This window comes from Giraffa tippelskirchi, chromosome 13 (genome assembly GCF_054371585.1).
Source record: "Giraffa tippelskirchi isolate mGirTip1 chromosome 13, T2T-mGirTip1v1.2.pri, whole genome shotgun sequence".
In the NCBI taxonomy this organism is placed as follows: Eukaryota; Metazoa; Chordata; class Mammalia; order Artiodactyla; family Giraffidae; genus Giraffa; species Giraffa tippelskirchi.
This window is the reverse complement of record NC_137287.1, coordinates 94890221-94917508: the sequence shown is the minus strand read 5'-3', so window position 1 is coordinate 94917508 and position 27288 is coordinate 94890221. Positions and strand designations below refer to the sequence as shown.

Here is a 27288-nt window from a genome sequence, read left to right as displayed (position 1 = left end):
GTATCCAGTTCTGAGCAGGGCCCTCTGTTCTTCTGAGGGCTCTCTGGGTTTCTGGACACAGTCTGAACGTCAAGAAAAGAAGCATTTTGTGCCAGGTTCAATGGCTCAGGCGTAAGATATGGCTCTTACTTTTGAGATTTTTTATCCAAAGTCACCAATTAAACGTTGTCACATTCAAACTCACAAACCCTGAATGCTTAGGAGTCCCTACCCACTCATGAAATATAGAAAGAGGACAAAAATATGAGTTTCATGAAAACATTCTTTGTTGTCCTGGAGTCATTGGTAGTCACAAATAACTCACTGCCAGAATGACTGCAGCTGGGGGAGGACAGGGGCTGAACCCACAAAGGAACCCCACTTTTGACCCTGGACCCAGAAGCTACATAGATGGCCTCATTAACATTGGGACATCGTTGAGACATCCTAATAAAACCAGTCTTGGGATTAACCCCAGTTTAGAATGTAACTTTGACAGGTAGCAACTACCTGCATTTGCACTTTGGAGGTGGTGTAGGTTATGTTGCCAGCAGGAGAGCCTGAACAACAGCAGCCAAACACCCAATGTCTTCTTCCACCCACCCTGAGGTGGATTTAATTCTTTATCTACTTGTATGGTCTTATCCAATGGTTGCTGATAAACTGATTCTTTGGGTGTTGGGATGGGAGAGCCCTGAGGTGGAACACTTGCTGATTCCCATAGTCTAAATACTCCCACCGTGGCCAGTTTCACGCTATCAATAGTTTAATACTTGGTTGGCCAAGTTTCTGAGTATTTAACAATCAGTTCTCAGAAGCCAGCCCTCACCAGCTCCAGCATTTGACCCAAAGTATTTAACGGAGAGACCTATCCATGTGTTTCTCATGCAGGCTTCCTTGGATGTTCACTCACTCATTCAATGTTCATGCACTCGACAAATATCTAACGAATGCTGTATTGGTTTTTTTTTTTTTTATTGCTGCTCTAACAAAATACTACAAGTTTAACGGCTTAAGACAGTTTATTAGCTCACAATCCTGTTGGTCACAAGTTCAGCATAGCGTGGCTGGATTCTCTGCTCAGGGTCTCACCAGGCTAAAATCAAGGTATCAGCAGGGCTGTGGTTCCCTCCCACCTGGGACTCGAGGTCCTCTTCCAGGTTCACTGACTTTTGATAGAAATTCATTTTCTTCTCTTGCTCTCCATTGTGGCATCCTCCAGAAGGGCCCCGGCAACAGAGGATAGAGGATTCTCTTGATTCTAATTTCTCTGCTTTCCTTTTTTGCCACATCTCTGTCTGACTCTTCTGCCTTCCTCTTCTTTTTCTAAGGGCTCATGTGATTACATTGTGCCCTTCCAGATATCCAGGGTAATCTCCCTAGATTAAAGTCAGTAATCTTAATTACATCTGCAAAATTCCTTTTGCTATTCACAGTGGGTGAGGGTCATGGAAGCCAAAATTCTGCCTACAGGTACCAACCATGTACCAATCACTGTCCTTGGCATTTGGGAAACTTCGGTGGACAAAACAGACAAAATGCCCTGCCTTCGTGGAACTTACATTCTAACTAGGGGTATAAAACACTCAAGGCCCTCGGCCATAGATATGCTTTCATAGTTCAGATTTCTTTTGCTTGGGTGTTAATCAAATTTCTGCCTTATTCTCCCCTCTAACCAGGGAGGCCCAAGAATTTGTGGAGAAGTATGAAGGAGCCTTGGGAAAGGGCAAAGGCAAGCGACTCTACGCCTATAGGATGCTGATGGCTAAGGTGTGTAGTTCAGAGGCTGCAAACCTATGGCAGGACTTGCTCAGTTCCTGACCATTGCAGGCACCTGCCCAGCTTCACAGCTTTTGTCCACCTCCTCCAGAATCCTGAGTCTGGGGTCCAGTCAGTCATTCTAATTTATCCAGGAATGAAACCAATTGTCCATTTCTCTCTAACTGTGAGGGCTTCAATATACTGGAGACTTGTTTCCCCTCCAGTGAAGAACTAAACTCACAGAATTAATGGTGTTGAATCTACTGGGATCTTATTTTCCAAGCCCCCAAATCAAGACTTTGGTTTGGTGGAGACTCAGAAGGGCCATGGTTTAATCAGAGTCATACAGAAGACAAACAGTGATGTCAACAGGGTGTCAAGGACAGCTCTGGAGTGTTATGTCATAACCTGGGCTTCTGATTCAAGCTAAAGTAATGACCTCTAATTGGAGATTTAATGTGAAACTATGGAAGTATACTTCCTTTACCTACTGATCTGAAAAACTATCATTTTCATTCACTTAATTCTTGTATAGGGCCTTTTTTGGAACTTTTATTTGAACTCATCATTTCAACTGTTGATTCAGTCTAATGGCTCATAACGCTTCCTCTTTTTACCTTTCTTTCTCAAAAATGTCTTGGCCAGTCTTTCCTATGTTTCCATTTGCATTTTGTTATGTTTTAATAGCATTTTTTTTCCATATGCAATTTTAAAATCACTTTGCCAATTTCCAGTATAGTCCACTGAGATTTTGATTGGAAATTTTTTTAAAAAACATAGTCAATTTTATTCTCCTTGAACCACAAAATTGAGTGGAAATTTTTTAAATCTTTGATTTAATTTGGGAAAACTTATCTGTAGAATATCCAGTCTTCACATCTAAGAATATTATACATTTCTCAAGCTTTAGTTTTATATCCTTCAGCAAAGTTTGCCATTTTCTTCATATAGATCTTTTCTATGTTATATGTTATTTTTACAAAATTTACATTTTGGTTGCTTTTGTGAATGAGATCATTTTTCCTTTTATTTAAAACTAGATATTGCTGGTATGCAGGAAAACTGTGTATTTGAATATTCATTTTTAATCTGCTTCCTCTGTTGTACTTCCTTATTCAGTTCAGTTCAGTTCAGTCGCTCAGTTGTGTCCGACTCTTTGCGACCCCATGAATTGCAGCACGCCAGGCCTCCCTGTCCATCACCAACTCCCAGAGTTTACCCAAACCCATGTCCACCGAGTCGGTGATGCCATCCAACCATCTCATCCTCTGTCGTCCCCTTCTCCTCCTGCCCCCAATCCTTCCCAGCATTAGGGTCTTTTCCAATGAGTTTCAATCATTTTCATCTAATTGTGTATGTAAAGATATTTTTCTTGAGTTCTAAATCATTCCTGTCCTGAACTGCAGATTAGCAATACTAGAACAGTTTCAGTTGATAACGGTGATTGTAAGTCTCTTTGCTTTTCCATTACTTTAATGAAAATGACTCCAATGTTTCACATTAGATTGATGGGAGTTGTTACCTTGACAACTTTGAAATAGATTTTCTTTCTCACAATAAGAAATTATCCTTTTATTTCTAGTTTAATAAGACTTCCACTTTATTGGAATTTCCAAACAGATGTTCAGTTCAGTTTAGTTCAGTCACTCTGTTGTGTCCAACTCTCTGCGACCCCGTGGACTGCAAAACGCCAGGCTTCCCTGTCCATCACCAACTCCCGGAGCTTGCTTATGTCCATTGAGTCAGTGATGCCATCCAACCATCTCATTTTCTGTCATCCCTTCTCCTCCTGCCTTCAATCTTTCCCAGCATCAGTGTCTTTTCCAATGTCAGTTCTTCACATCAGGTGGCCAGAGTATTGGAGCTTCATCTTCAGCAACAGTCCTTCCAATGAATACTCAGGACTGATTTCCTTTAGGACTCACTGGTTTGATTTCCTTGCAGTCCAAGGGACTCTCAAGAGTCTTCTCAAACACCACAGTTCAAAAGCATCTATTCTCCCACGCTCAGCTTTCCTTATGGTCTAACTCTCACATCCATACCTACATCCAATCATACATAACCATAGTTACGGTTTTTCCATACTGAACTAGACATACCTAGCCTAGATATACTTCCTTTGTCTAGACATACCTCCTTTGTCAGTGAAGTAATGTCTCTGCTTTTTAATATGCTGTCTAGGTTAGTCATAGCTTTTCTTCCAAGGAGCAAGCATCTTTTAATTTCATGGCTGCTGTCACCATCTGCAGTGATTTTGGAGCCCAAGAAAATAAAGTCTATCACTGTTTCCACTGTTTCCCCATCTATTTGCCGTGAAGTGATGGGACCGGATGCCATGATCTTAGTTTTCTGAACGTTGAGCTTTAAGCCAACTTTTTCACTCTCCTCTTTCACTTTCATCAAGGGGCTCTTTAGTGTTTCTTCATTTTCTGCCATAAGGGTGGTGTCATCCGCATATCTGAGGTTATTGATATTTCTCCCAGCAGTCTTGATTCCAGCTTGTGCTTCATCCAGCCCAGCATTTCTCATGATGTACTCTGCATATAAGCTAAAGAAGCAAGGTGACGATATACTTGATGTACTCCTTTACCAATGTGGAACCAGTCTGTTGTTCCATGTCTGGTTCTAATTGTTGCTTCTTGACCTGCATACAGATTTCTCAGGAGGCAGGTCAGGTGGTCTGGTATTCCCATCTCTTTAAGAATGTTCCACAGTTCATTGTGATTCACACAATCAAAGGCTTTGGCATAGTCAATAAAGCAGAAATAGATGTTTTTCTGGAACTCTCTTGCTTTTTTGATGATCCGACGGATGTTGGCAATTTCATCTCTGGTTCCTCTGCCTTTTCTAACTCCAGCTTGAACATCTGGAAGTTCTCGGTTCACATACTATTGAAACCTGGCTTGGAGAATTTTGAGCATTGCTTTGCTAGCGTGTGAGATGAGTGCAATTATGCAGTAGTTTGAACATTCTTCAGCATTGCCTTTCTTTGGGATTGGAATGAAAACTGACCTTTTCCAGTCCTGTGGCCACTGCTGAGTTTTCCAAATTTGCTGGCATATTGAATGTGGCACTTTAATAGCATCATCTTTTAGGATTTGAAATAGCTCAGCTGGAATTCCAACACCTCCACTAGTTTTGTTCATAGTGATGCTTCCTAAGATAAATAGATGTTAGATTATATTAAATACCTTTCCCTTCTGTTCATAAACTTGGTTTTATCAGGCACATCTGATTTTCAAGTATTTTATTTATAATTTTTACATAAATTTTCACAAGATTGATTGAATTTATGTGCGCACACACACATGCATGCTGTCTTGGCATATTTTAATATTAGGGTTGTACTTGCTTTGTAACATTAAACGAATAGCATTACCTCCCTTTTATGCTGTAAATCAGTTTGTGGAGAGTGATTTTTTTTTTTTTTTTTTGGAAAATTGAAAGATGGCATCCTCAAAATTATACAGGTCAGTAAGCATTTTATAGAATATCTTGATAATTTTTTAATGTTTTCCCAATTGGGATAGTCAAGTTTTAACCTCTTCTTGGGGTCATTTTAATATTTTTTATTTTCCCAGACTTGATCCTTTCATTAAGAGTTTCATATGTATTATCAGAAAATTGCATATAGATAGTCTCATAATTTTTGTAATTACATTTTATATATGTTGAGTTTAAATCTTTTTTATCCCTAATATTATTTTTTATTCCTTTTCCATTATAGTTGCCTGACAACTATCTATGGGTCACATTAATTTTTATCTAAAAACCATTTATCACTTAACAACTGCACACTCAGAATTTTCTTCTCAACTGAGGAACGCGTTCTTCAAATATGTCTGATAAATGATCTAATTTGTTTCTGTTCAAACAGTTCCAGCTTCTTCACTAGGAGAAGGATGGCTGCCAATTCCTCACTCTTTGTATTTACTTTCCCTCATGATTTTTAATTCTTTGCTTATTCTCTCTTTGCATCTCAGAAATTTCTCAGGTTTATTTTCGATATAATTGGATCAATTTTCCTTTGTCTCAATTAAAGTATAATGTTTATTTTCATTCTATTACTGAACTTTTAGCAATCTTGTAATCAATTTTTCCATACTTCAACTGTGTTCTTTTATTTTCCAGCCACAAGCCTTGTGGGATCTTAGTTCCCTGGACCAAGGATTGAACCCATTCCCTCAGCAGTGAAAATGCAGAGTCCTAAACCACTGGGCTGCCAGCGAATTCTGCACCCCCCCCACACACACCCCATATTCTTTTTTAAAACTTTAATTGCTATCCTGTACTTTAGAAGCCATGTTTTTTGTATCCTGCTAAGAATATTGATGGTGTAGAAAATGGTAACCCACTCTAGTATTCTTGCCTGGGAAATCTCATGAACAGAGGAGCTTGGAGGGCTACAGTCTATGGGGTCACAAAGAGTTGGACACGACTGAGTGACTAAGCACCACGCAAGCAAAAATAGTGAACCACCTCTCAAAATTTAATTATGTATCTTGGAGGAAATACTTCCTAAAAACCTCAGAGAAAGGGGTCTCTTTTTCCTTGTTGTGCACACTATTTCTCCGGCTTCACTGGTTGTTTTTGGTTATTCAGATTCAGATATCATTCACAGGCAGGATGTGCCTGTGTCTGGTTTGACTGCTGTTTGGAATTTTTTCTCCTATATATAGCTGAAGAGCAAGATGACACGCACAGCCAGGAACCCCGTCGGGGGGGTGGGGTGGGCAGCTACGATCTCACACAGTTCTGAGGGAGTTGAGGTCTTCTCCCACCCACGCCCAGGCTCAGTTTTCTGATTCTCTAAATCAATGAAGGATAAGAGTTTCAATGCTGAGCTCCTCCCAGGCCTCTCTCTGCCCATGCCCCCCACCTCCAAGCATCACTTTTCAGGCTGAGATGCCCTCAGCCTTGAGGGGTTGCAGGTGGTTGCCAAGTGACCAACTGGCACATTGTGTCTCCAAGGGCCTCACTTGGCAACATTTATTACTCCATTTATCCTCAGCCTCGCAAAACTGTGTTTTATACTGATTTTATCAGCACCCTGACAGAGGATCTGTCTCTCAGGGGAGGACTCACATTAATAAAGCTTAGGAGACCAATAGGTAAAATCAGATACCAGATTAATAATTTACAAGGAGGAATAACCAATGCAAGAACTGAAAATGTTGAAGTTCATATCAACAGTGTCTTTTATTTTTGATAGTACAGTTATGTGCTGTGCTTAGTCGCTCAGTCGTGTCTGGCTCTTTGCGACCCCATGGACTGTAGCCCTCCAAGCTCTTCTGTCCATGAGATTCTCCAGGCAAGAATACTGGAGTGGGTTACCATGCCCTCCTCCAGGGAATCTTCCCAACCGAGGTCTCCCACACTGCAGGAAGATTCTTTACCATCTGAGCCACCAGGGAATCCCAGTACAGTTTTATGGGAAGCTAAACAATAATCCCAGGCTTCCCAAGTGGCTCAGTGGTAAAGAATCCACTGGAGGAGAAGCAGATTCAATCCTGCATCAGGAAGATCCCCTGGAGTAGGAAATGGCAACCCACTCCAGTATTCTTGCCTGGAAAGTTCCATGGACAGAGGAGCCTGGTGGGCTACCATCCATGGGGTTGTCAGACATGACTTAACATGCACACGTGAATTATTATCCGAATTTCAATCTACTAATTTGCAGTGAAAAAAAATTACTGCCATAGAAATCAAAATATTCACAGCCCAGGTGATAGGCAAATGCTTTCCTTATAGACAGACCTACATAAGAAGCCAAATAAACCAAAGATGGTTTTCAAGCACAGAATCAGAACTAGGAAAGGTAGAAGAAGCAATGCGACTGGGGTAGCCAGTGTCCCCACATCCCTGCCTGTCTTAGGAAGATCTTTGCCATTGTCATGAACCTGTCTTTTGCTTATGGGTTCCTCTTCTCCTTGGCATCTGTGACCATCTCCCTTCTGACAGGTGGTTTCCTTCCTTATACAGTAATTATCCAATAACTATATAGTCAAAGCCTTTACACCTGGAAGCCCATCTAATTCCTTTAGATAAATTTTCCCTTTTATGCTTTAGTGAATTTACAGAGGAAAATCTCATTTCCTTCATGAACAAGTTCTTTTGAGGCCTTTGTAACAATAGAAACTGATCTTGGAATTTTCTCTTTACTTCATCTTGCCTGCTATTTTCTATAAGTTTTTTTTTTTATTATTCCAAATGGATTTATTTCCAGGGGATAGGACTATTGAAGAACATCCCCTGAAAGAGTTGACAGATTTTCATGCAGCCAGCAAACAGACAGCTGCTCAGGTTTCTGACTGGTTAGAGTGAGTGTTGGAGCTGGAGTAGACCCTGGAAAGGGGCATAATGCCTTCCTAACTAATTTTAGTGGAAAAAAAAAAAAAACAGGCTGTCGTTTCACTGGGAGAAGAATGGGAAGCCTGGGGCTGAGATCTCTTTACCATTGCCTTCAGTCTTATAGTTTAGCAACAGTTCCTATCAGATTAAGGCACTTGACTGTCTGCCATTTGTAAGTGTGAGATTTTTTTTTCCCTTGAATTTTTGGTTTTAGATGAAGGAAGTTATATAAGAGTTTCCTAAGCCAATTTGATTCCCAAAATCAGAAATTATACATAGACTTTCTAAGCTCATATGTAAACTGTCCAAACCTGAAATTTTATCAGCATTATAGAAAATTGCAAGATATTGTGTTGCCCTGGCTTCTCTCTCACTCAGCTGGGCATACACACCGAGGAAACCAGAATTGAAAGAGACTCGTGTACCCCAATGTTCATCGCAGCACTGTTTACAATAGCCAGGACATGGAAGCAACCTAGATGTCCATCAGCAGACGAATAGATAAGGAAGCTGTGGTACATATACACAATGGAATATTACTCAGCCATTAAAAAAATACATTTGAATCGGTTCTATTGAGATGGATGAAACTGGAGCCCATTATACAGAGTGAAGTAAGCCAGAAAGAAAAACACCAATACAGTATACTAATGCATATATATGGAATTTGAAAGATGGTAACAATAACCCTATATGCGAGACAGAATAAGAGACACAGATGCATAGAACAGTCTTATGGACTCTGAGGGAGAACATGAGGGTGGGACGTTCTGGGACAATAGCATTGAAACATGTATATTATCATATGTGAAACAGAACACCATTCCATGTTCGATGCATGGGACGGGTGCTCAGGGCTGGGGTGTTGGGATGGCCCAGAGGGATGGGATGGGGAGGAGGGTGGGAGGGGGGTTAGGGATGGGGAACACATGTGGACCCATGGCTGATTCGTGTCAATGTATGGCAAAAACTAGTAGAATATTGTAAAGTAATTAGCCCCCAACTAAAATAAATAAATTTATTAAAAAAAAAAAAAAAGAAAGTGATGTGAGCATCCACCTCTGACAGCCTGGTCTCAACAGTTCTAACGTAACAGCCTCACTCAACTGTTGACCTTGTGTTGACATGTCAACATCCACATGCACCTCCAAGCCCCAAAGCAACATGTTAATGAACTGAGGGTGTTGTCTGTTTAATTTCAGAAATGGGTCAAGTTTAAAAGAGACTTTGATAATTTCAAGACTCAATGTATTCCCTGGGAAATGAAGATCAAGGACATTGAAAGTGAGTATTTTGGTGTCACTGTTTTTAGTTGGTTTGCTGAAGGGTTTTCCAAGGGTTTGGACTGTGTTCTGGACCAACTGATTAGTTTATTATAGGTTCTGTTGTATTACAAAAAAGAATGGGCTTTGGACTAGTTAGACTAGAATTTAAATTGTGCTTCTTCACTTTCTGATTGTAGGAACTTAGGCAGATCGGTTAAGCCCTTTTTATTTGGAAAAAGAAAAGAGATGTGTGTTCCACAGACTGACATGAAAATTGCATCCATCACGCACACATAGTGCTTGGCAGTGTTACCATCCTCCTTCTGCAACACTGACACCCACCATCTTCTTCTCTTCAGGTCACTTTGGTTCTTCAGTGGCATCATATTTCATCTTCCTCCGATGGATGTATGGAGTTAACCTTGTCCTTTTTGGCTTAATATTTGGTCTAGTAATAATCCCAGAGGTAAGAAAAGAACTGCCTACAACTTTGGATAGTGTTGTGAGGCTTATCATGACTTCTGTCTTCATTTATATGAAACAAATACTCTGTTTTACAAAGACTCCATCATTTGTTTTTAATTCAATGCTCACATCGATTGCCCAAAGAATCCAGTATGAAGAATGGAACCAGAATACTTGCATGTCTGAATGAATATGTGGACCCTACATTTTTCTACCTTTTATTTTACTTTGAGATTAGTCAAGAATTTACACTTTAGTGAGGTGTTTTCTTTTCCGTGAAAAAGAAGAGAGATAGAATGCATTACATTATAATTTATTACCCCAAATAAACCCTGCATTTGAAGAACACTCCTCACTCTTCTACCAGATACAATCTTATTATGGATATAGGTAGATCCTTACCTATAAATGAGTAATAGAGAGACAAAAAGTGAACAAATGACCTGTGCAAATCTACATGATAAACTTGTAGTGAATGATATCCCAGGTTTCCAGAGTGTCGTCTGGGACCTTTTCCAGGGGTGAATGTGGTCCACTAGCACTCAGCACAGTAATTGCTATAGTCCTGTCTGAACCTCCTGGCGCTGGGTACAACAGCGGATTTACCTCTACAACTTAGAGGGTAATGATGTTTATGAATTTAGTAGTTTTTCCTTCCAGATTTATTACTTGGCTCTATGATAGGTTACTGATTCCTACTTTATTACAAATAATTCCATAAGAATATTAGAGTCAATTCTATCTGTATTCACATCCTTGGGAAACTTTCCTGAGTATCTATTTTTCACGAAATTAAAAGACATCCACAGAATGTGAATTAAATCAAATTGGTTAGAAGAGGTTGAGGATCTATTATAATATCATTAATACTTAGTAGCAAAGGAGTGTTATATTACTTACAAAACCATTGAATTCTTTTCTACATTACCTAAAGAGTGCACACCTGGGAATCAAGGATTATGAGTCAGTCCACTTTGTCCTATAGCCTTAAGCCATTGTCACTCTCCCATACAAAGAAAAGGATTTTAAACCTTCTGGTAAATGTGTACATTTACATTTGTTTAAATGTACATTTACATTTACATTTGTTTCAATGCTCTTGAAACAAATCTGGTTCTCTTCAAGTGGAAAATATTGTCAGAAGTTAAGTTTTACTTGTCCTCTCCATAATCTAGGAAATGAGCTTCCTGCAGTAGTCAGTGAGGAATTTTATCTTCACAGACTCTTTGCTTTTTTCCTGGGAATTTTTTAGTTCAAATAGATTTACTTCCATGAGAAGAGAGTACATTTAAATGCTGTAAACCTATGAGACATCACTAGAGTTTTGCTATACAGTGGTCCAAGAAGGCTGTGTGTTAGGGAAGTTGAATAATTTTAAACACTGAGGATATTTTTTTCTCAAAGACAACCTTATATCTTGTATAATTTATGTAAATTAATATAATTTATAAGTATTTCATATCCAGCGGACATTTGTTTGAAAAAAATGAAAATCTAGTGATTTCCAGTGAAGAAGGCAAGACCTTAACTGTCCAGGCAAGAGTACCTTGACTTGACTGGCAGGTGTTTAGGAAGCTGTATTGGAATAGGATGGAAGAAAGAAGAGAGAGAGGGAAAGAATAGAACAGAGAGGACTTGACAGGTTGGACAACCACAGTTGAGAATGTGAGCTATCTCAAAATGCCCTCAGTTAGGGTAGTGGGTCCGTCTAGTCAAAGCTATGGTTTTTCCAGTAGTCATCTATGGATGAGAGCTGGACTATAAAGAAAGCTGAGCACTGAAGAATTGATGCTTTTGAACTGTGGTGTAGGAGAAGACTCTTGAGAGTCCCTTGGACTGCAAGGAGATCAAACCAGTCCATCCTAAAGGAAATCAGTCCTGAATATTCATTGGAAGGACTGTTGCTGAAGCTGAAGCTCTGATACTCTGGCCCCCTGATGCAAAGAACTGACTCACTGGAAAAGACCCTGATGCTGGGAAAGATTGAGGGCAGGAGGAGAAGATGAGATGGTTGGATGGCATCACTGACTATTGGACATGAGTTTGAGCAAGCTCCAGGAGCTGGTGATGGACAGGGAAGCCTGGTGTTTTGCAGTCCATGGGGTCGCAAAGAGTCAGACACGACTGAGCGACTGAACTGAACTGAGGGTAGTGGGAAATTCTCTTCATGGGGACCTGACACATCGAAATTTACTGCAGGTAGAGTGGAAGAGGTGATCTGTTAGTCAAGGACACAGATAACTTCAGGGCCCAAGGGTTTTAAGCCTAAACCCAGTGATAAGATATTCCCAAGGCTCATGGCTATCTTAAGGCTAACCACAGTGACTCAAAGGATCTGAGAATAAGAATATTGTGTGCTCAGTCGTGTCCAACTCTTTGCAACCCCATGGACCGTAGCTCTCCAAGCTCCTCTGCCCATGGGATTTCCCAGGCAAAAATACTGGAGTGATTTGCCACTTCCTTCTCCAGAGGATATTCCTGATTCAGGGTCGAACTCGAGTTTCTGGTGTCTCCTGCATTGGCAGGCAGATTCTCTACCATGTGGGAAACCCATAAAAATATTAGAAGTGCTCAAATGTTAGATAGCTTTAACAGAATTTCTCCTCATACTTGTCTTCCTTTGCCACAAATCCTTGATACATTTTAATGGAACCAAACAGTTCTGAATGCTAGAGTGAATCTTGTTCAGCTTTAATGACAACTGCCTGCAGAGCCCCAGATGTCTACATGGTCTCAGGGGAACCCTCACTTACAACGCAGGAGCTCACTATTAAGGTCCTGTTACATGATGTGTTCATGTACTTCTTGTCTTGACACTGGCTGCATATGAAAATCACTTGGGGAGTTTTTTTAAAATCCAGGGTCCAATCAGTTGAATCTGAATCTCTGAGAATGTGGCTCTGGCACCCCTATGTTAAATGCTCCTATGGTAGGCAGGCACCTCAGATTGCCCCCAGTGATCCCCCTTTCCTGATATCATGCCTTTGTATAATCCCCTCACTTGAGTAAAGGCTAGACTTTGTGGCTTGCTTTTAACAAATAGAATATAACCAAAATAACAAACTGTCACTTACAGGACTAGCTTATAAAAAACTATGACTTCTATCTGGCATTCTTTCTTGATTCCCTTTTTGGCTCACATGATTTGATGAAGTAATCTGCCAGACTGGAGAAGCCCATTGGCAAGGAACTGATGTGACCTTTGGACAAGAGCCAGCAAGGAACTGAGACCCTCAGTCCAACAGCCCACAAGGAACTAAATCTTGCCAGTAACCATGTGAGTGAATCAGGAATCAGATCCTCCCCACCAGGCCTACAGATGAGACCAAAGAACCCAAATAAACCAAACCCAGGTTCCTGACCTGCAGAAACCAAGAGACAGTTGTATGGTAATTTGATGCACAGCAGCAGACATTGGATCCAGTTCCCCAGGGGATCCTAATGTGCAGCCAGGGTGTACATTGCTGGTGTGCATTAATTAATTAGCCTAAATAATTCTTTAAAATACCTTGTAAGTTCTGCTCTAGGGTTCACATAGGCAGCACTCAAGGATTATGAGTCAGTCCACTTTGTCCTATATTCTCAAGCCATTGTCACTCTCCAGTACAGAGAAGCCTCATACTGATACTTCTTCTAAACATAACTATTAAAAATTTCAGATATTTAGAAAGGTATAAAGAATGAGCCCACTCACCTGCTACTAAGTTTAAGAATAAAAAGTTACATGCACACTAAAGTCCTCCATCTGCTTCTCCCCAATTGTATTACCCACATAATTCTCACATGTAATCAGTCTCCTGAACTTTCCATTTCAACTTACATTTTAAAATCTATTGGCTTAAAGTTAAATAACATGGTTTCTTTTTTTTTTAAATCACTCATGTATCTGAAGTTATATTCCCTTTTGAATGATAGTGTAATTTTTTCCCTCTTTCATTTACATTTAAGGTTTGTCTCTTTTAGTTATTTTATTCAAGAAACAACTGGCTTTGTTGATTCTCTGACATGTCTTTTTTTTAATTTACGTTGAGGAGGACATAATTTACATATTGTAAACTTCACTCTTTTGAAGTATACAGTTTGATAAGTTTTGACAAATATATAGAGTCAAGTAACTATCACCACAACTCCTATTACCCAGAAAGTTCCCCGTTGCCCCTTTTGCAAGAAATCTCTCCTTACCTCGAGCCCTTGACCAGCAGTGATCTGATTTCTGACCCTAAATTTTTGCCTTTTCCAGAATATCGTATGAATAGAATCATGTACTATGTAGCTTTTTGTGCCTGGCCTCTTTCATTTAGCACAGTGTCAATGAGATTCATCCATATTGTTGCATATATCATATAGTTTGTCCCTTTAATGCTGAGTAATATCCTGTTGTATGGATGTACCATAGTTTGTTATTTATTCACCAGTCCATGAATATTTGGGTTGTTTCCAGCTGAGGACTATGATGAATAAAGCTACTGTAAACATTCACCTTTCAGGCCTTTGTCTTATGTATCTCTATTTTCTACATCCTTAATTTCTACTCATAAATTAATAGTTTCTTTCCTGGTCATGTCTTTGAATTTGTATTAGTTATCTATTGCTGAGTAAGAAAGTAAAGTTGCTCAGTCGTGTCTGACTCTTTGCAACCCCGTGGACTATAGTCTACCAGGCTCCTCCGTCCATGGGATTTTCTAGGCAAGAGTACTGGAGTGGGTTGCCATTTCCTTCTCCACTGAGTAAGAAAGGTATCCTGAAATTTTTACTAAAAAAAAAAAAAAAAAAAAATTGTTATTTCACAATTTCTGTGGATTAGGAGGGGCTTATCCAAGGTGTTATGAAAACCAGGTGGTATTCTGTTTCTTAAACTAGGTAGTGAATATACACTAGTTAATTTTCTTTTCATTATGATCAGACACATATATATACATATATATATACTATTTTATTTACAATATATTTCCCAATAAGAATATAAATTTTAAAGCAAGCAAAAAGAAATAGGAGTGAATTACCTAAAAATTATGAACCTATAAATTAAAAAACAAATGTTACATTAGATACTAAACAATAAAGCCTGTGTTAGTAAAAAATCAAGAGCAATATGGAATGCCCATCCCAGCACTTTTCAACTTTATTTTCAAATTTCTACCTAATGCAATAAGAAAAGTAAACTTACACATTTTGTGCAAACAAAATACAAAATTCTTTTAATTTGCAGATGATATTATCATATACCCCCAAAGTACCAATGAGTGCATCAAAAGTTTCTTGAATTAATAAAAAGTATATGGAGATGACTAGAGTCATTTTTGCTTTTCCATACTGTTTTTGGGGTTCTCAAGGCAAGAATACTGAAGTGGTTTGTCATTTCCTTCTCCAGTGGACCACGTTTTGTCAGAACTCTCCTCCATGACCCGTCCCTCTTGAGTGGTCCTACATGGCATGGCTCTTAGTTTCATTGAGTCAGACAAAGCTGTGGTTCTTGTGATTAGTTTGATTAGTTTTCTGTGATTGTGGTTTTCATTCTGTCTGCCCTCTGATGGATAAGGATAAGAGGCTTATGGAAACTTCCTGATGGGAGAGACTGACTGTGGGGGAAACTGGGTCTTGTTCTGATGAGCGGGGTCATGCTCAGTAAAACTTTAATCCAGCTTTCTGTTGATGGGTGGGGCTGTGTTCCCTCCCTGTTGTTTGACCTGAGGCCAAACTATGGTGGAGGTAATGAAGATAACTGGCGACCTCCTTCAAAAGTTCCCAGGCATGCACTGCTGCACTCAGTGCCCTGACCCTGTAGCAGGCCACTGCCGACCCACACCTCTGCCGGAGACTTCTGGACACTCACTGGCAAGTCTGGGTCAGTCTCTTGTGGGGTCACTGCTCCTTTCTTCTGGGTCCTGGTGCACACAGGGTGTTGTTTGTGCCCTCCAAGAGTCTGTTTCCCCAGTCTTTTGTAAGTTCTGGCAGCTCTATGGTGGGGTTAATGGCAACCTCCTCCAAGAGGGCTTATGCCATACCCAGGTCTGCTATACCCAGAGCCCCTGCCTCTGCAGCAGGCCACTGCTGACCCATACCTCCGCAAGAGACACTCAAACACTCAAAGGCAGGTCTGACTCAGTCTCTGTAGGGTCTCCTGGTGTGCACAAGATTTTGTTTGAGCCCTCCAAGCATCTCTGGTGGGTATGGGGTTTGATTCTAAACGTGATTTCGCCCCTCCTAGCATCTTGCTGGGGCTTCTCCTTTGCCCTTGGACATGGGGTATCTTTTTTTGGTGGGATCCAACATTCTCCTGTCAACAGTTATTCAGCAGCGAGTTGTAATTTTGGAGTTCTCCCAGGAGAAGATTTGGACTAGAAAGAAAGCTGAGCGCCGAAGAATTGATGCTTTTGAACTGTGGGGTTGGAGAAGACTCTTGAGAGTCCCTTGGACTGCAAGGAGATCAAACCAGTCAATCTCAAAGGAAATCACTCCTGAATATTCATTGTAAGAACTGACGCTGAAGCTGAAGCTCCAATACTTTGGCCACCTGATGTGAAGAAGAACTGACTCACTGGAAAAGACCCTGATGCTGGGAAAGATTGAAGGCAGGAGGAGAAGGGGACGACAGAGGATGAGATGGTTGGATGGCATCAGCGACTCGATGGACATGGGTTTGAGCAAGCTTCAGGAGTTGGTGATGGACAGAGAAGCCTGGCATGCTGCAGTCCATGAGGTTGCAAAGAGTTTGACACGACTGAGCAACAGAACTGAACTGAGAGTCATTTTAAATAAACAAACATCAGTGATATTTTCTACATTCTCAGTATCAAGTTTGAAATTAAATTTAAAATGTCCATACTCAAAATAGTAATAAATCTATAAAATAACTAGCAATAAATTTAACAAAGTAGATATCTATGAGGAATACTATAAAGCACGGCAGGACAAAAATATCACCAAATAAACAGGAGGCACATTCATGGAAGAGAAGACTTAATATCATAAAAAAAAAATCAATCCTTTCTAAATCAATATGAAAATTTAATATAATTCTGATTTTTTAATAAATAGCAATGTGAATCAAGGCATATGTGTGTATATATATAGATAGATAGATAGGTAACAGAATTATGTACACCCAGACAGCAAATTAAAAAGCAGAGATATCATTTTGCCAACAAAATGATACCACCAGGTCCATATAGTGAAAGCTATGGTTTTTCCAGTAGTCAGGTACAGATGTGAGAGTTGGACCATGAAGAAAGCTGAGCGCTGAAGAATTGATGCTTTTGAATTGTGGTGCTGGAGAAGACACTTGAGAGTCCCTTGGACTGCAAGGAGACCAAATCATTCAATCCTAAGGGAAATCAGCGCTGAATATTCATTGGAAGGACTGTTGCTGAAGCTGAAATTCCAATACTTTGGCCACCTGATGCAAAGAGCTGACTCACTGGAAGAGACCCTGATGCTGGGAAAGATTGAGGGCAGGAGGAGAAGAGGGTGACAGAGGATGAGATGGTTGGATAGCATCACTGACTCAGTGGACATGAGTTTGAGCAAACTCCAGGAGATAGTGAAGGACAGTTTCCTGGCATGCTGCAGTCCATAGGGTCTCAAAGAGTGGGACATGAATTAGGGACTGAACAACAACAACAAAGAGCTTGAAATACTCTAATTAATCCAACAATATGGGATTTTTAAAATAGGTTTCGGGTACATACATGTGATTATGTATTTTGAAGTCATTTTATTTTGAAAAATACCATATGCCATAAAGAATTGGTCATAAAAGAATATTAAGCTAAATAACCAAGCTAAAACATACATAAAACTCAGAAACTTTGAAAGAAAATATATGCATATCTATCAATCATCTTTAAGATGTGAAAGTGATAGGTAATTTTTTAAACACTCTTCTATACTTTTTCACATTTTCTACAATGAGTATATACTATTTTAAATCAGGAAAGTGATTAATGTTATTTTTTTTTAAATGAGTGTTCCTGCTCTGAGAAGGAATTTAACCCACTGTGTGCACATTTCTGTGTGTTTGTATCTCCTCCACGTGTAATTGTGTCATTCTGTCCCAACACAAGGTGCTAATGGGCATGCCCTATGGAAGTATTCCCAGAAAGACGGTGCCTCGGGCTGAGGAAGAAAAAGCCATGGATTTTTCTGTTCTTTGGGATTTTGAGGTACCATTGCCAATGTGCACAATGTTGTGATTGTGGATAAATGTGAAATGTTTAATTATTGGAAAGCCAGTGCTTCAACCAGTGGGATCCCGGCACTGTGCAGAATAAGCTAGCCAACCATGTCCACCTAGGTCCCCTTCATGGGTCTTTCCATCACACATTCTGATGGGCACAAGTTCCCCACGAGGTCACTGCTCCCCCCATTCTGCCAGATCTATGTAAGGCAATCTTGCAGGATGGTTTTATCTCACTGTAACCCAGTAAGACCCCAGGGCTATTGCCAGTCCAACCTTTCCCCAAGCTTCACTTGACATCTTCAACTAAGTATCAAATTTGCTTCTCAAATTCAACAGCTATCCAACAAAACTCACATCACCTTTTCTCATCTCTTTTATGGGAACCACCAGTCATCCAGTCATTCAAGTCTGAAACCTGAAAGTCATCCCACATTTTTCTGTCATCACTACCACCCCTCACATCCAATGAATCACTAAATCTGAGCCTGTCTACTAAATATTTCTTAGTCTCCTTTTCTCTTTCCCTTGGACCTGTGCTCTGAATAACACTGTACCAAGATCACTGTCAGAATCTTCTGTCTGTGCTCCCAGCCTTTTCTTGGCTCCTCACATCTCCATTCCCTCTGCTGCCAGGGACCTTTCTAAAATACAAACCTGACCCTGTGACTCCCCATCGTTGATATTCATTCATATTCCCAGTTGGAATAAAACCGAGTGTTCTGAATTGGGTTTACAAAAGAATTGTTCATGACCCAGTTGTCCTCTACCTTGCCAGTCCCATGTCTGTCTAAGACCTCATATTTTATGCCCCAATATTATCAACTTGGGGGGAAGTCCAGTGCCCCGTGCCTTTGCTCAGGGCCCTGTGCCCATCCCTCCCTCAGAAAAGTGTGAAAGTGAGTTGGAGTATTTTTTTCAAGTTATTTGGAAAGGAATGTTCCAAGTAATTACTATACCACTAAGAATTGCATACTATTGCTACTATATGCGGGTTTCCCTGGTGGCTCAGCAATAAAGAATCCACCTGCAATGCAGGAGACCCAGGTTCGATCCCTGGGTCAGGAAGATCCTCTGGAGAAGGAAATAGCAACCCACTCCAGTATTCTTGCCTGGCAAATCCCATGAACAGAGGAGCCTGGCAGGCTACAGTCCATGGGGTCACAAGAGTCAGACACAACTTTAGCAACTGAGCACACACACACACTGCCACCACTACTATATGCTGCTACTGAGAATTTCCTTTATTCTTTTTTTAAAAATATTTATTTATTTATTCATTTATTTATTTTTAGCTACTCTGGATCTTCCTTGTTGTGTGCAGGCTTTCTCTAGTTGCAGCAAATGGGGACTACTCTCTAGTTCTGGTGCACAAGCTTCTTATTTGTGGTGGCTTCTCTTGTTAGCTCAGTTGGTAAAGAATCTGCCTGCAATGCAGGAGACCCCAGTTTGATTCCTGGGTTGTAAAGATCCGCTGGAGAAGGGATAGGCTGCCCACTCCAGTATTCTTGGGCCTCCCCTGGTGGCTCAGCTGGTAAAGAATCCACCTGCAATGAGGGAGACCTGGGTTCGATCCCTGGGTTGGGAAGATCCCCTGGAGAAGAGAAAGTGTTCTGGCCTGGAGAATTCCATGGACTGTATGAGTCCATGGAGTTGCAAAGAGTTGGACACGACTGAGCAACTTTCACTCTCTTGTTGCAGAGCACAAGCTCTAGGCACATAGGCTCAATAGTTGTGGTGCACAGACTTAGTTGCCCCATGGTGTGTGGAATCTTCCCAGACCAGAGATCTAATCCACATCTCCTGCATTGGCAGGTGGATTCTTAACAACTGGACCACCAGGAAAGCCCTTCTTTATTCTTTATTTCACCCAAGAACCCTTGTTGAAATGTCCTATCCACCCCAACCAACAATTTATTCAGCAATAATCCTATGTTGTGTTTGTTGTTGTTGTTGCCAAGAATAAAGTTTTATTTTTCAAGTAAAAATTGAAATTTTGGAAAACTTACATCCATCACCATGACAATGGTAGTTTCTCAATAGTTAAATACTTTTCTGATGAGATCAATGGAGATGTTAACAATGTGATTTTTGGGAGTCCACTGGTTAAGACTCTACTTCCACTGCAGGGGGCACAGGTTTGATCCCTGGTCAGGAAACTAAAGATCCCACATGCCATGTGGCACAGCCAAAGCTAAAACAAAAGAGAAAACTGCTTGTATAAGAAATGTGTTGACATTTGGTGTATGTTCATAACTCAGTGAACTTTCCAGATGACCAATACCAAATGATGTGTGAGTGAAAGATCCAACATCTTGATAGTAAAAGATAGAGCAATTGACTTTTTTAAAACTTTATATTTTGAGATAACTTTAAACTTATAGAAGAGTTGCATAAATAGTACAGAGTTCCCATATACCACTCACCCATTCACCTTGTAATACCCATAGAACAATCATCAAAACTAAGAAATTAATCTTCATCCAGTATTATTAACTGAAATACTGTATTTATTTGGATTTCACTCATTTTTCCACTAATGTTCTTTTTCTGTCCCAGGACCCAAGTCAAAATCTCACATTGAGTTGTCAGGTCTCTTTACTCTCCTCCAACCTGTGACTGTTCTCTATCTTTCAGTGACCTTGACACATTTGAATAGCTGATCAGTTGTTTTTGGAAAATGCCCCTGAATTTGGGTTTGTCTGATGTTCTCTTATGATTGTATTAAGGTTATGCATCATTGGGAAGGATACCACAGAGGTAACATGACTTTCTCAGGGTGTCAAATCAGGGTTACATTATGTTGAGCTCTTGATTAAAGTGGTATCTGCCAGAGCTTTCTGCTGTAAAGTGAGTATTTTTCCCTTTCCAATTAGTATTTGAGGGAGAGCAATGGATCTTAAGGTATAAAAAGTTCATTATATGATTCATATCCCACATGTTAGCTAACTTTTAAGAACTAGTAATGGGGTTGAGGTAAAATATCAAAGAAGAAATAGTCACAAGTATATGAAAAATACTATTAAAATTTGGCTCCTCCCTCCAACTACACATCTGTGTGAAGCCAGAACAATCCCATGTTTTATGTTCAGCAAAGATACAAAAGAAGTGCTAAAATTCTAAGTTAATATTATACCTAAATAACTACACCTAAAAAGTGTGCTGATTACACTTAAAGTCAATTGTGTGCTTGTGCTTTTGTGCTTAGTCGCTCAGTCATGTCCGACTCTTTGCGACCCCATGGACTGTAGCCCACCAGGCTCCTTTGTCCATGGGGATTCTCCAGGCAAGAATACTGGAGTGGGTTGCCATGCCCTCCTCCAGGAAAGTAAATTATACCCAGAACCAAACTGAAATCAAAACTCAGGTTAGATTGTGAGCTTTATCACACAGTTTTCTTTAGAAGTTTTGAGACACTGAGAAAGTTCATGGATTTCCATCTAGTTCCAGAGAGTTAAATTAAGACCCTGGGTAGAGGAGGCAGAGCGGAGGGGAACTTGGAGTGGTGTGTGCAGGTGCACACAGGCACACACACACACAAACATCCCTTATCCCTAATATATCCCAAATGTTAACCATAATCTCCTCCCCCTTCTGTATCTCGGTGTACTCTGTACTCAGTGTAGTGGAGAAATAGAAGAGGAAAGGAAAGGGGGGAGAGTAGAGACCTGCACAGACTCTGGAGCAAACCAGGGGAGTGAAGGGAAGAACAAGAATGTCCAGAACCCTTCCTTCCTCCCCTCCAGCTCCCATCATACCTCTGAAAAACAAACCCCGGGTCGGACAGGAGGGTCTGGTGACTGTCACTCTAAGCTCACTAACCCAGGGCATCTGCTTTGCTGACACCCAGGGCTACATCAAGTATTCTGCTCTCTTCTATGGCTACTATAACAACCAGAGGACCATCGGGTGGCTGAGGTACAGGTTGCCCATGGCTTACTTCATGGTGGGGGTCAGCGTGTTCGGCTACAGTCTGACGATCGTCATTAGATCGTAAGTATGATTACCTCATTTACAGGCATTTAATCTTCCCACAAACAGCCTACTCCTATGGTCACACTGTGCCTACTTACCTTCTTCTCAGGGATTTAGAGAGAAAACAAGGAAACAAATAAAGCAAATGCAGATTGTCATATGAGGCATGAAAGATATATACAGGTTAATGTGGGAAGTTCTGGGAAATGGGATAGACACTCCTTTAGAAGAAGCTGGCACAGCACTTTAGACAAAGCAAGAGCATGTGCAAAGGCCCTGAGGCAGTGAATAGCCTACTGGGCCCCCAAAACTGCAAAAAAAACCAATGTAGGGCTTCCCTAGTGCCTAAATGGTAAAAACTCTGCCTGCCCATGCAGGAAGCACAGATTCGATCTCTGATCCAGGAAGATCCTACAGGACATGGAGCGGCTAAGCCCATGTGCCACAACTATTGAAACTGCACTCTAGACCCTGGAAGCCACAACTACTGAAGCCCACATGCCCTAGACCCCATGCTCTGCAACAAGAGGAACCACTGCAATCGCAGCAAAGGGTAGTCCCTGCTGTCCACAACCAGAGAAAGCCCACATAGCGATGAAGACTCAGGACAGCCATAAATAAATAAATAGAAATGATCAAAATCTTTAAAAAAGAAAACAAAAGAGTATGGCTTAAAGGGGAACATGGTACCTGGTAAGGAAATGCTAGAGAAGTTTTCGAGGCCTGTTTCTGTTTTCCTCAGAGCCTGGCTTCCTCAGAAAAACCCTCTGCTGTAAGCTCATGGGAAAGCTGAGGCGGCACTTACGAAGATACAACAATAAGGCTAAACCAGTGTATGTGGCAGTGGCTAACCTTGGTGTCCTCTCCGACCCCAATTCTGCTTTTCTCTGTGGTCAGAAATGGCGCTTTAATACGTTTGTGCCTCCTAATTCATATTCTCTGAAGAAAAAAACTTGGCTTCCCCCCCGGATTGCCTTCTTCTAAGTCAGGGGGTCCCAGTTAGCACAGGCTGTGCAGGATGGGGGCACAGTCTGTGCACAGACCAGACCACCAGGCCCCCCCTTCAGCAGAGCCACCGGAGGTCACGTATCCTCGAAGAGCAGAGCAGCTGTGTATGCAGCAGGAGCAGAGTGCCCTTGAAGCCCGGCCAGAACCCCCGCAAGGTGATGGACGGGCCCAGCTAGGTTTTCTATCTCGTCCACTCAGAGGAAAATGCTGCTGTTCATGAGAGCCTGTCTGGCATGAGACAGTGACCACTACGTGACATGTGGCTACCCAACTCTATCAAGCAAAAGGAAAAAAAAACAAGGGGGCAGGCAAGACAGGCTTGGTTTTATTCTTAGCCCTGACATTGTTACATTTTTCCCAGCAAAGTATAAGGATGTGGAATGTTTCCCTGTTGAACCAAAAAGCTAACTAAGGCAACCAGGCCCCTGAAACAGCAAATCCCAAAAGCCAACACGTCAGACAGAGTCAGAGAGGTGCAAACAACCCCCGCCCCCCACCGTTGCATCTGATAGAGCCCTTCCCTGGGATTCTGTGGTTCTCCCAGGGTGGATCTCCAGGAAGCACAAAGAGAGAATGAGGACAAGGAGGATGAAATAGGGGGTTATTAAGGTAGGTCCAAGGTACTTTCCTCCAAGCTTGCTTAAGAAAAGGATGTGTGTATGATCTGGTTGCAATACCAACTGCCTCAGGGCTTATTGAATTTTACATCAGAAAAATATAATTTTTATCCAAGAATTAGCAGGGGATGTTCTTGAATTTATGGTTGCTGGGGGAAGGATGATGGGAAGGGATAGTTAGGGAGATAGACATGTACACACTGCTATATTTAAAGTGGGTAACCAACAAGGAACTACTGTATAGCACAGAGAACTCTGCTCACTGTTTTGTGGCAGCCTGGATGGGAGGAGAGTTTAGGGGAGAATGGATACATGTATATGTATATATATGGCTGAATCCCTTTGCCGTTCACCTGGAACTATCACAATATTTTTAATCGGCCATACCCCAATGAAAGTGAAAGTGAAAGTTGCTCAGTTGTGTCTGACTCTTTGTGACTCCATGTCACAGACTCTATACAGTCCATGGAATTCTCCAGGCCAGAATACTGGAGTGGGTAGCCTTTCCCTTCTCCAGGGGATCATTCCAACCCAATAGAATACCCCAATAGAAAAGTTTAAAAATAAAAAAAATACATGTGCAAAGAAATAATGGCAATAAATTTAAAAAAAAAAAAAGGAGGGGATGTTCTCTGTGAGAAGAGTTCTAAAACATTGGCAAGTGAGTCAAGTCACAAGAAATCAGACGTCAGGGTAGAAAACATGGTTATGTGTCCTGTACCCATGCCGGCTCCTTGTTATCCAACTGACACCATGTATGCTCACAGGACACTCTGACTTTGAGGGGAAGGTGCTCCGGCTGTCAGCAGCCTGACTCAAATCCGTCTTGGCTCTTTTCCTTCATGGATATCTGCCACCTGTGCCTAAGACTGGGCTGACACAGCAGACACAGCAGACCTAACGGCAGCGGTCTGTGCCCTACAGGATGGCCAGCAACAACCAGGGCAGCACGAGCGAGGGGGAGAGTGATAACTTCACATTCAGCTTCAAGATGTTCACCAGCTGGGACTACCTGATTGGGAATTCAGAGACGGCCGACAACAAATATGCCTCCATCACCACCAGCTTCAAGGTAGTCACCTCAGGGCCGTTCCCACTTCCCGGGGAACTCTGAGTCCCTCTGGTCATTGGGAGAGTTCTCCCAGCTGGGGCATGGGAAATAAGATCCCCAATTAGTTTGTGGTAAGAGCTTTCCCAGAAGTGGGAGCCTAGCTCTCAAACCTTCAAGAAAGAATGCTCCTGGATGGTACCTACCATCTGTTTCTTAATATGGTTGAGAATCATGGATGCTAGGCCCTGCCTCTTTCCTCTCAGAACTGCTTTCTGCTGGAGGAAATGAAAGGACTCACTTGGGGCAGCTGTTCTCAACTTTTACACATATTTGCATGCTCTGAGAAGCTTTAAAAAATCTTCTGGGCCCCACCCCCAGAGATTCTCATATAATTGGTCTAGGGTGGGGTCCTGGCATTGATTTTTTAAAAACTTCCCCAGGCAATTAGAACACCCACAGAGAGTTGAGAACCCTGGTTTGGGGATGTGGGAATAAAGGAATCAGTTAAATGTATAATTCCACACTTAATTATCTTATTAATTTGCTCACAAGAGAGATATGAGGTGGTCTACAGAATTTAGAACAAAAACAAGCCTGAGGGTAAGCAGTTGGAATGATGGGGGAAGCACTGCACATCTTAGCTTTTCCCTCCATGACTGTATATACCACTCAGGGTTCTTTACTTTTAATTGAAGTATATTTGATTTACAACATTGTGTTAGTTTCTGTTGTACAGCAAAGTGATTCAATTATACATATATATTCATTTTCATATTCTTTTCCATTATAGGTTATTACAAGATACTGAATATGATTCCCTATGCTATACAGTAGGACCTTGTTGTTGATCTATTTTATATATAATAGTAGTTTGCATCTACTAGTTCCAAAATCCTAATTTATCCCCCTGCTATCTCCTTTAGTAAACATACGCTTGTTTTCTAAGTCTGTGCATCTGCTTCTGTTTTGTGAAAAAAAGTTTATTTGTATCATTTTTTAGACTCCACATATAAACAATATCATGACATTTGTCTGTCTCTGACTTACTTCACTTACTGTGATAGTCTCTGGATCCATCCATGTTGCCGCAAATGGCACTATTTCATTCTTTTTTATGGCTTTTAAAATTTTCATCCTTTTTAATATATAATTTTCCATATGTACCACGTCTTCTTTATTCATTCATCTGTGAATGGACTCTTAGGTGGCTTCCTTGTCTTCGCTATTGTAAATAGTGCTGCTCTGAACATTGGAATGCTTATATCTTTTAGAATTAGAGTTTTCATCTTTTCCAAATATATGCCCAGGAGTGGGATTGCTGGATCATGTGATAGTTCTACTTTTAGTTTTACTATTCTCCATAGTGACAGCTTCCCAGGTAGCACTAGTAAAGAACTCGCCTGACAATGCAGGAGACATAAGAGACATGGGTTTGATCCCTGGGTCAGGAAGAGCCCCTGGAGGAGGACATGGCAACCCATTCCAGTATTCTTGCCTGGAGAATCCCTTGCACAGAGGAGCCCAGAGGGCTACAGTCCAGAGTCACAAAGAGTCAGGCACAACTGAAGTAACTTAGCATGCATGCATATAGTGGCTGCAACCACTTACATTCCTACCAACAGTGTAGGAGGGTTCCCTTTTCTCCACACCCTCTCCAAAATTTGTTATTTTCTCCCATTCTGTAGGTTGTCTTTTTTTTTTTTTTTTTATGGTTTCCTTTGCTGTGCAAAAGCTTGTAAGTTTGATTAGGCCCCATTTATTTATTTTTGTTTTGTTATTTGTATTGCCTTAAGAGAAGGAAGGAGATTTTTCAATCAACTAACAGTTACTGTGTTCAGGTTCAGCTTCAACTAACTCATCAGGCAGTTAAAATACATTAATGCACACAGTTCTCACATGTGCCCTGTTATATAAGTATATTATCTTGGTTTTTAACATATTCAGAGGAGAAGCCTTCTCCTTCCTAGATGTTCAAAGTGCTTCACAGGCATTGACCTGCTTTGCCTCTCTCTAGTAGTCCTGGAGGAAGGGCCAAAACCCCTGTTGACCCCTACCCTACCCTTAGATGCTCCATCACAGGCTCCCCATTGCTGAGAAGGACAGGAGAACTGAGCCAGCTCCCTGCTCCAACAACTGCCAAGCCTAGAGGAGCCTGAGGCTCATGACTCAAGCCCTGTCCCTGGTGGGTGTACCTCTCTTCTGCAAGCAACAACTGGTATCAGTGGGCAGCAGTCCATTCTCCTCCCAGAAGGGCCAAGAGAGAGGAAAGGGAAAAAGAAAAAGACCATCAAGCACTGCTGTGGTGTAGATCTGACCCCTGTAAGATCCTGGAGTAGCAAAGTCTGACTGATCAGACAGGGGAAGTATTGGACTATCAAGAACTCTGAATGGTTGCAAAGAAGACATACAGATGGGCAGCAGGCACATGAAAAGATGTTCAACATTGCTAATTATTAGAGAAATGCAAACCAAAACTACAATGAGGTGTCACCTCACACCAGTTAGAGTGGCCATCATGAAAAAATCTACAAATAACAAATGCTGGAGAGGGTATGGAGAAAAGGGAACCCTCCTTCACTGTTGGTGGGAATGTAAGTTGGTATAGCCACTCTTGAAAACGGTATAGATGTTCCTCAGAAA

The 27288-nt window shown here is 41.2% G+C and overlaps 1 protein-coding gene across 1 annotated transcript in view; it reads left to right on the top strand.

Moving 5' to 3' along the window:
• Window positions 1-27288, top strand: part of TMC2 (transmembrane channel like 2) — a 68558-nt gene that overhangs the window by 12185 nt on the left and 29085 nt on the right. Inside the window, exons 3-8 of the mRNA XM_081559013.1 lie at window positions 1659-1749; window positions 9294-9375; window positions 9716-9822; window positions 17885-17983; window positions 21848-21990; window positions 24522-24669. Coding sequence (XP_081415139.1) covers window positions 1659-1749; window positions 9294-9375; window positions 9716-9822; window positions 17885-17983; window positions 21848-21990; window positions 24522-24669 — 670 coding nt within the window. The remainder of the gene's footprint in view (window positions 1-1658; window positions 1750-9293; window positions 9376-9715; window positions 9823-17884; window positions 17984-21847; window positions 21991-24521; window positions 24670-27288) is intronic.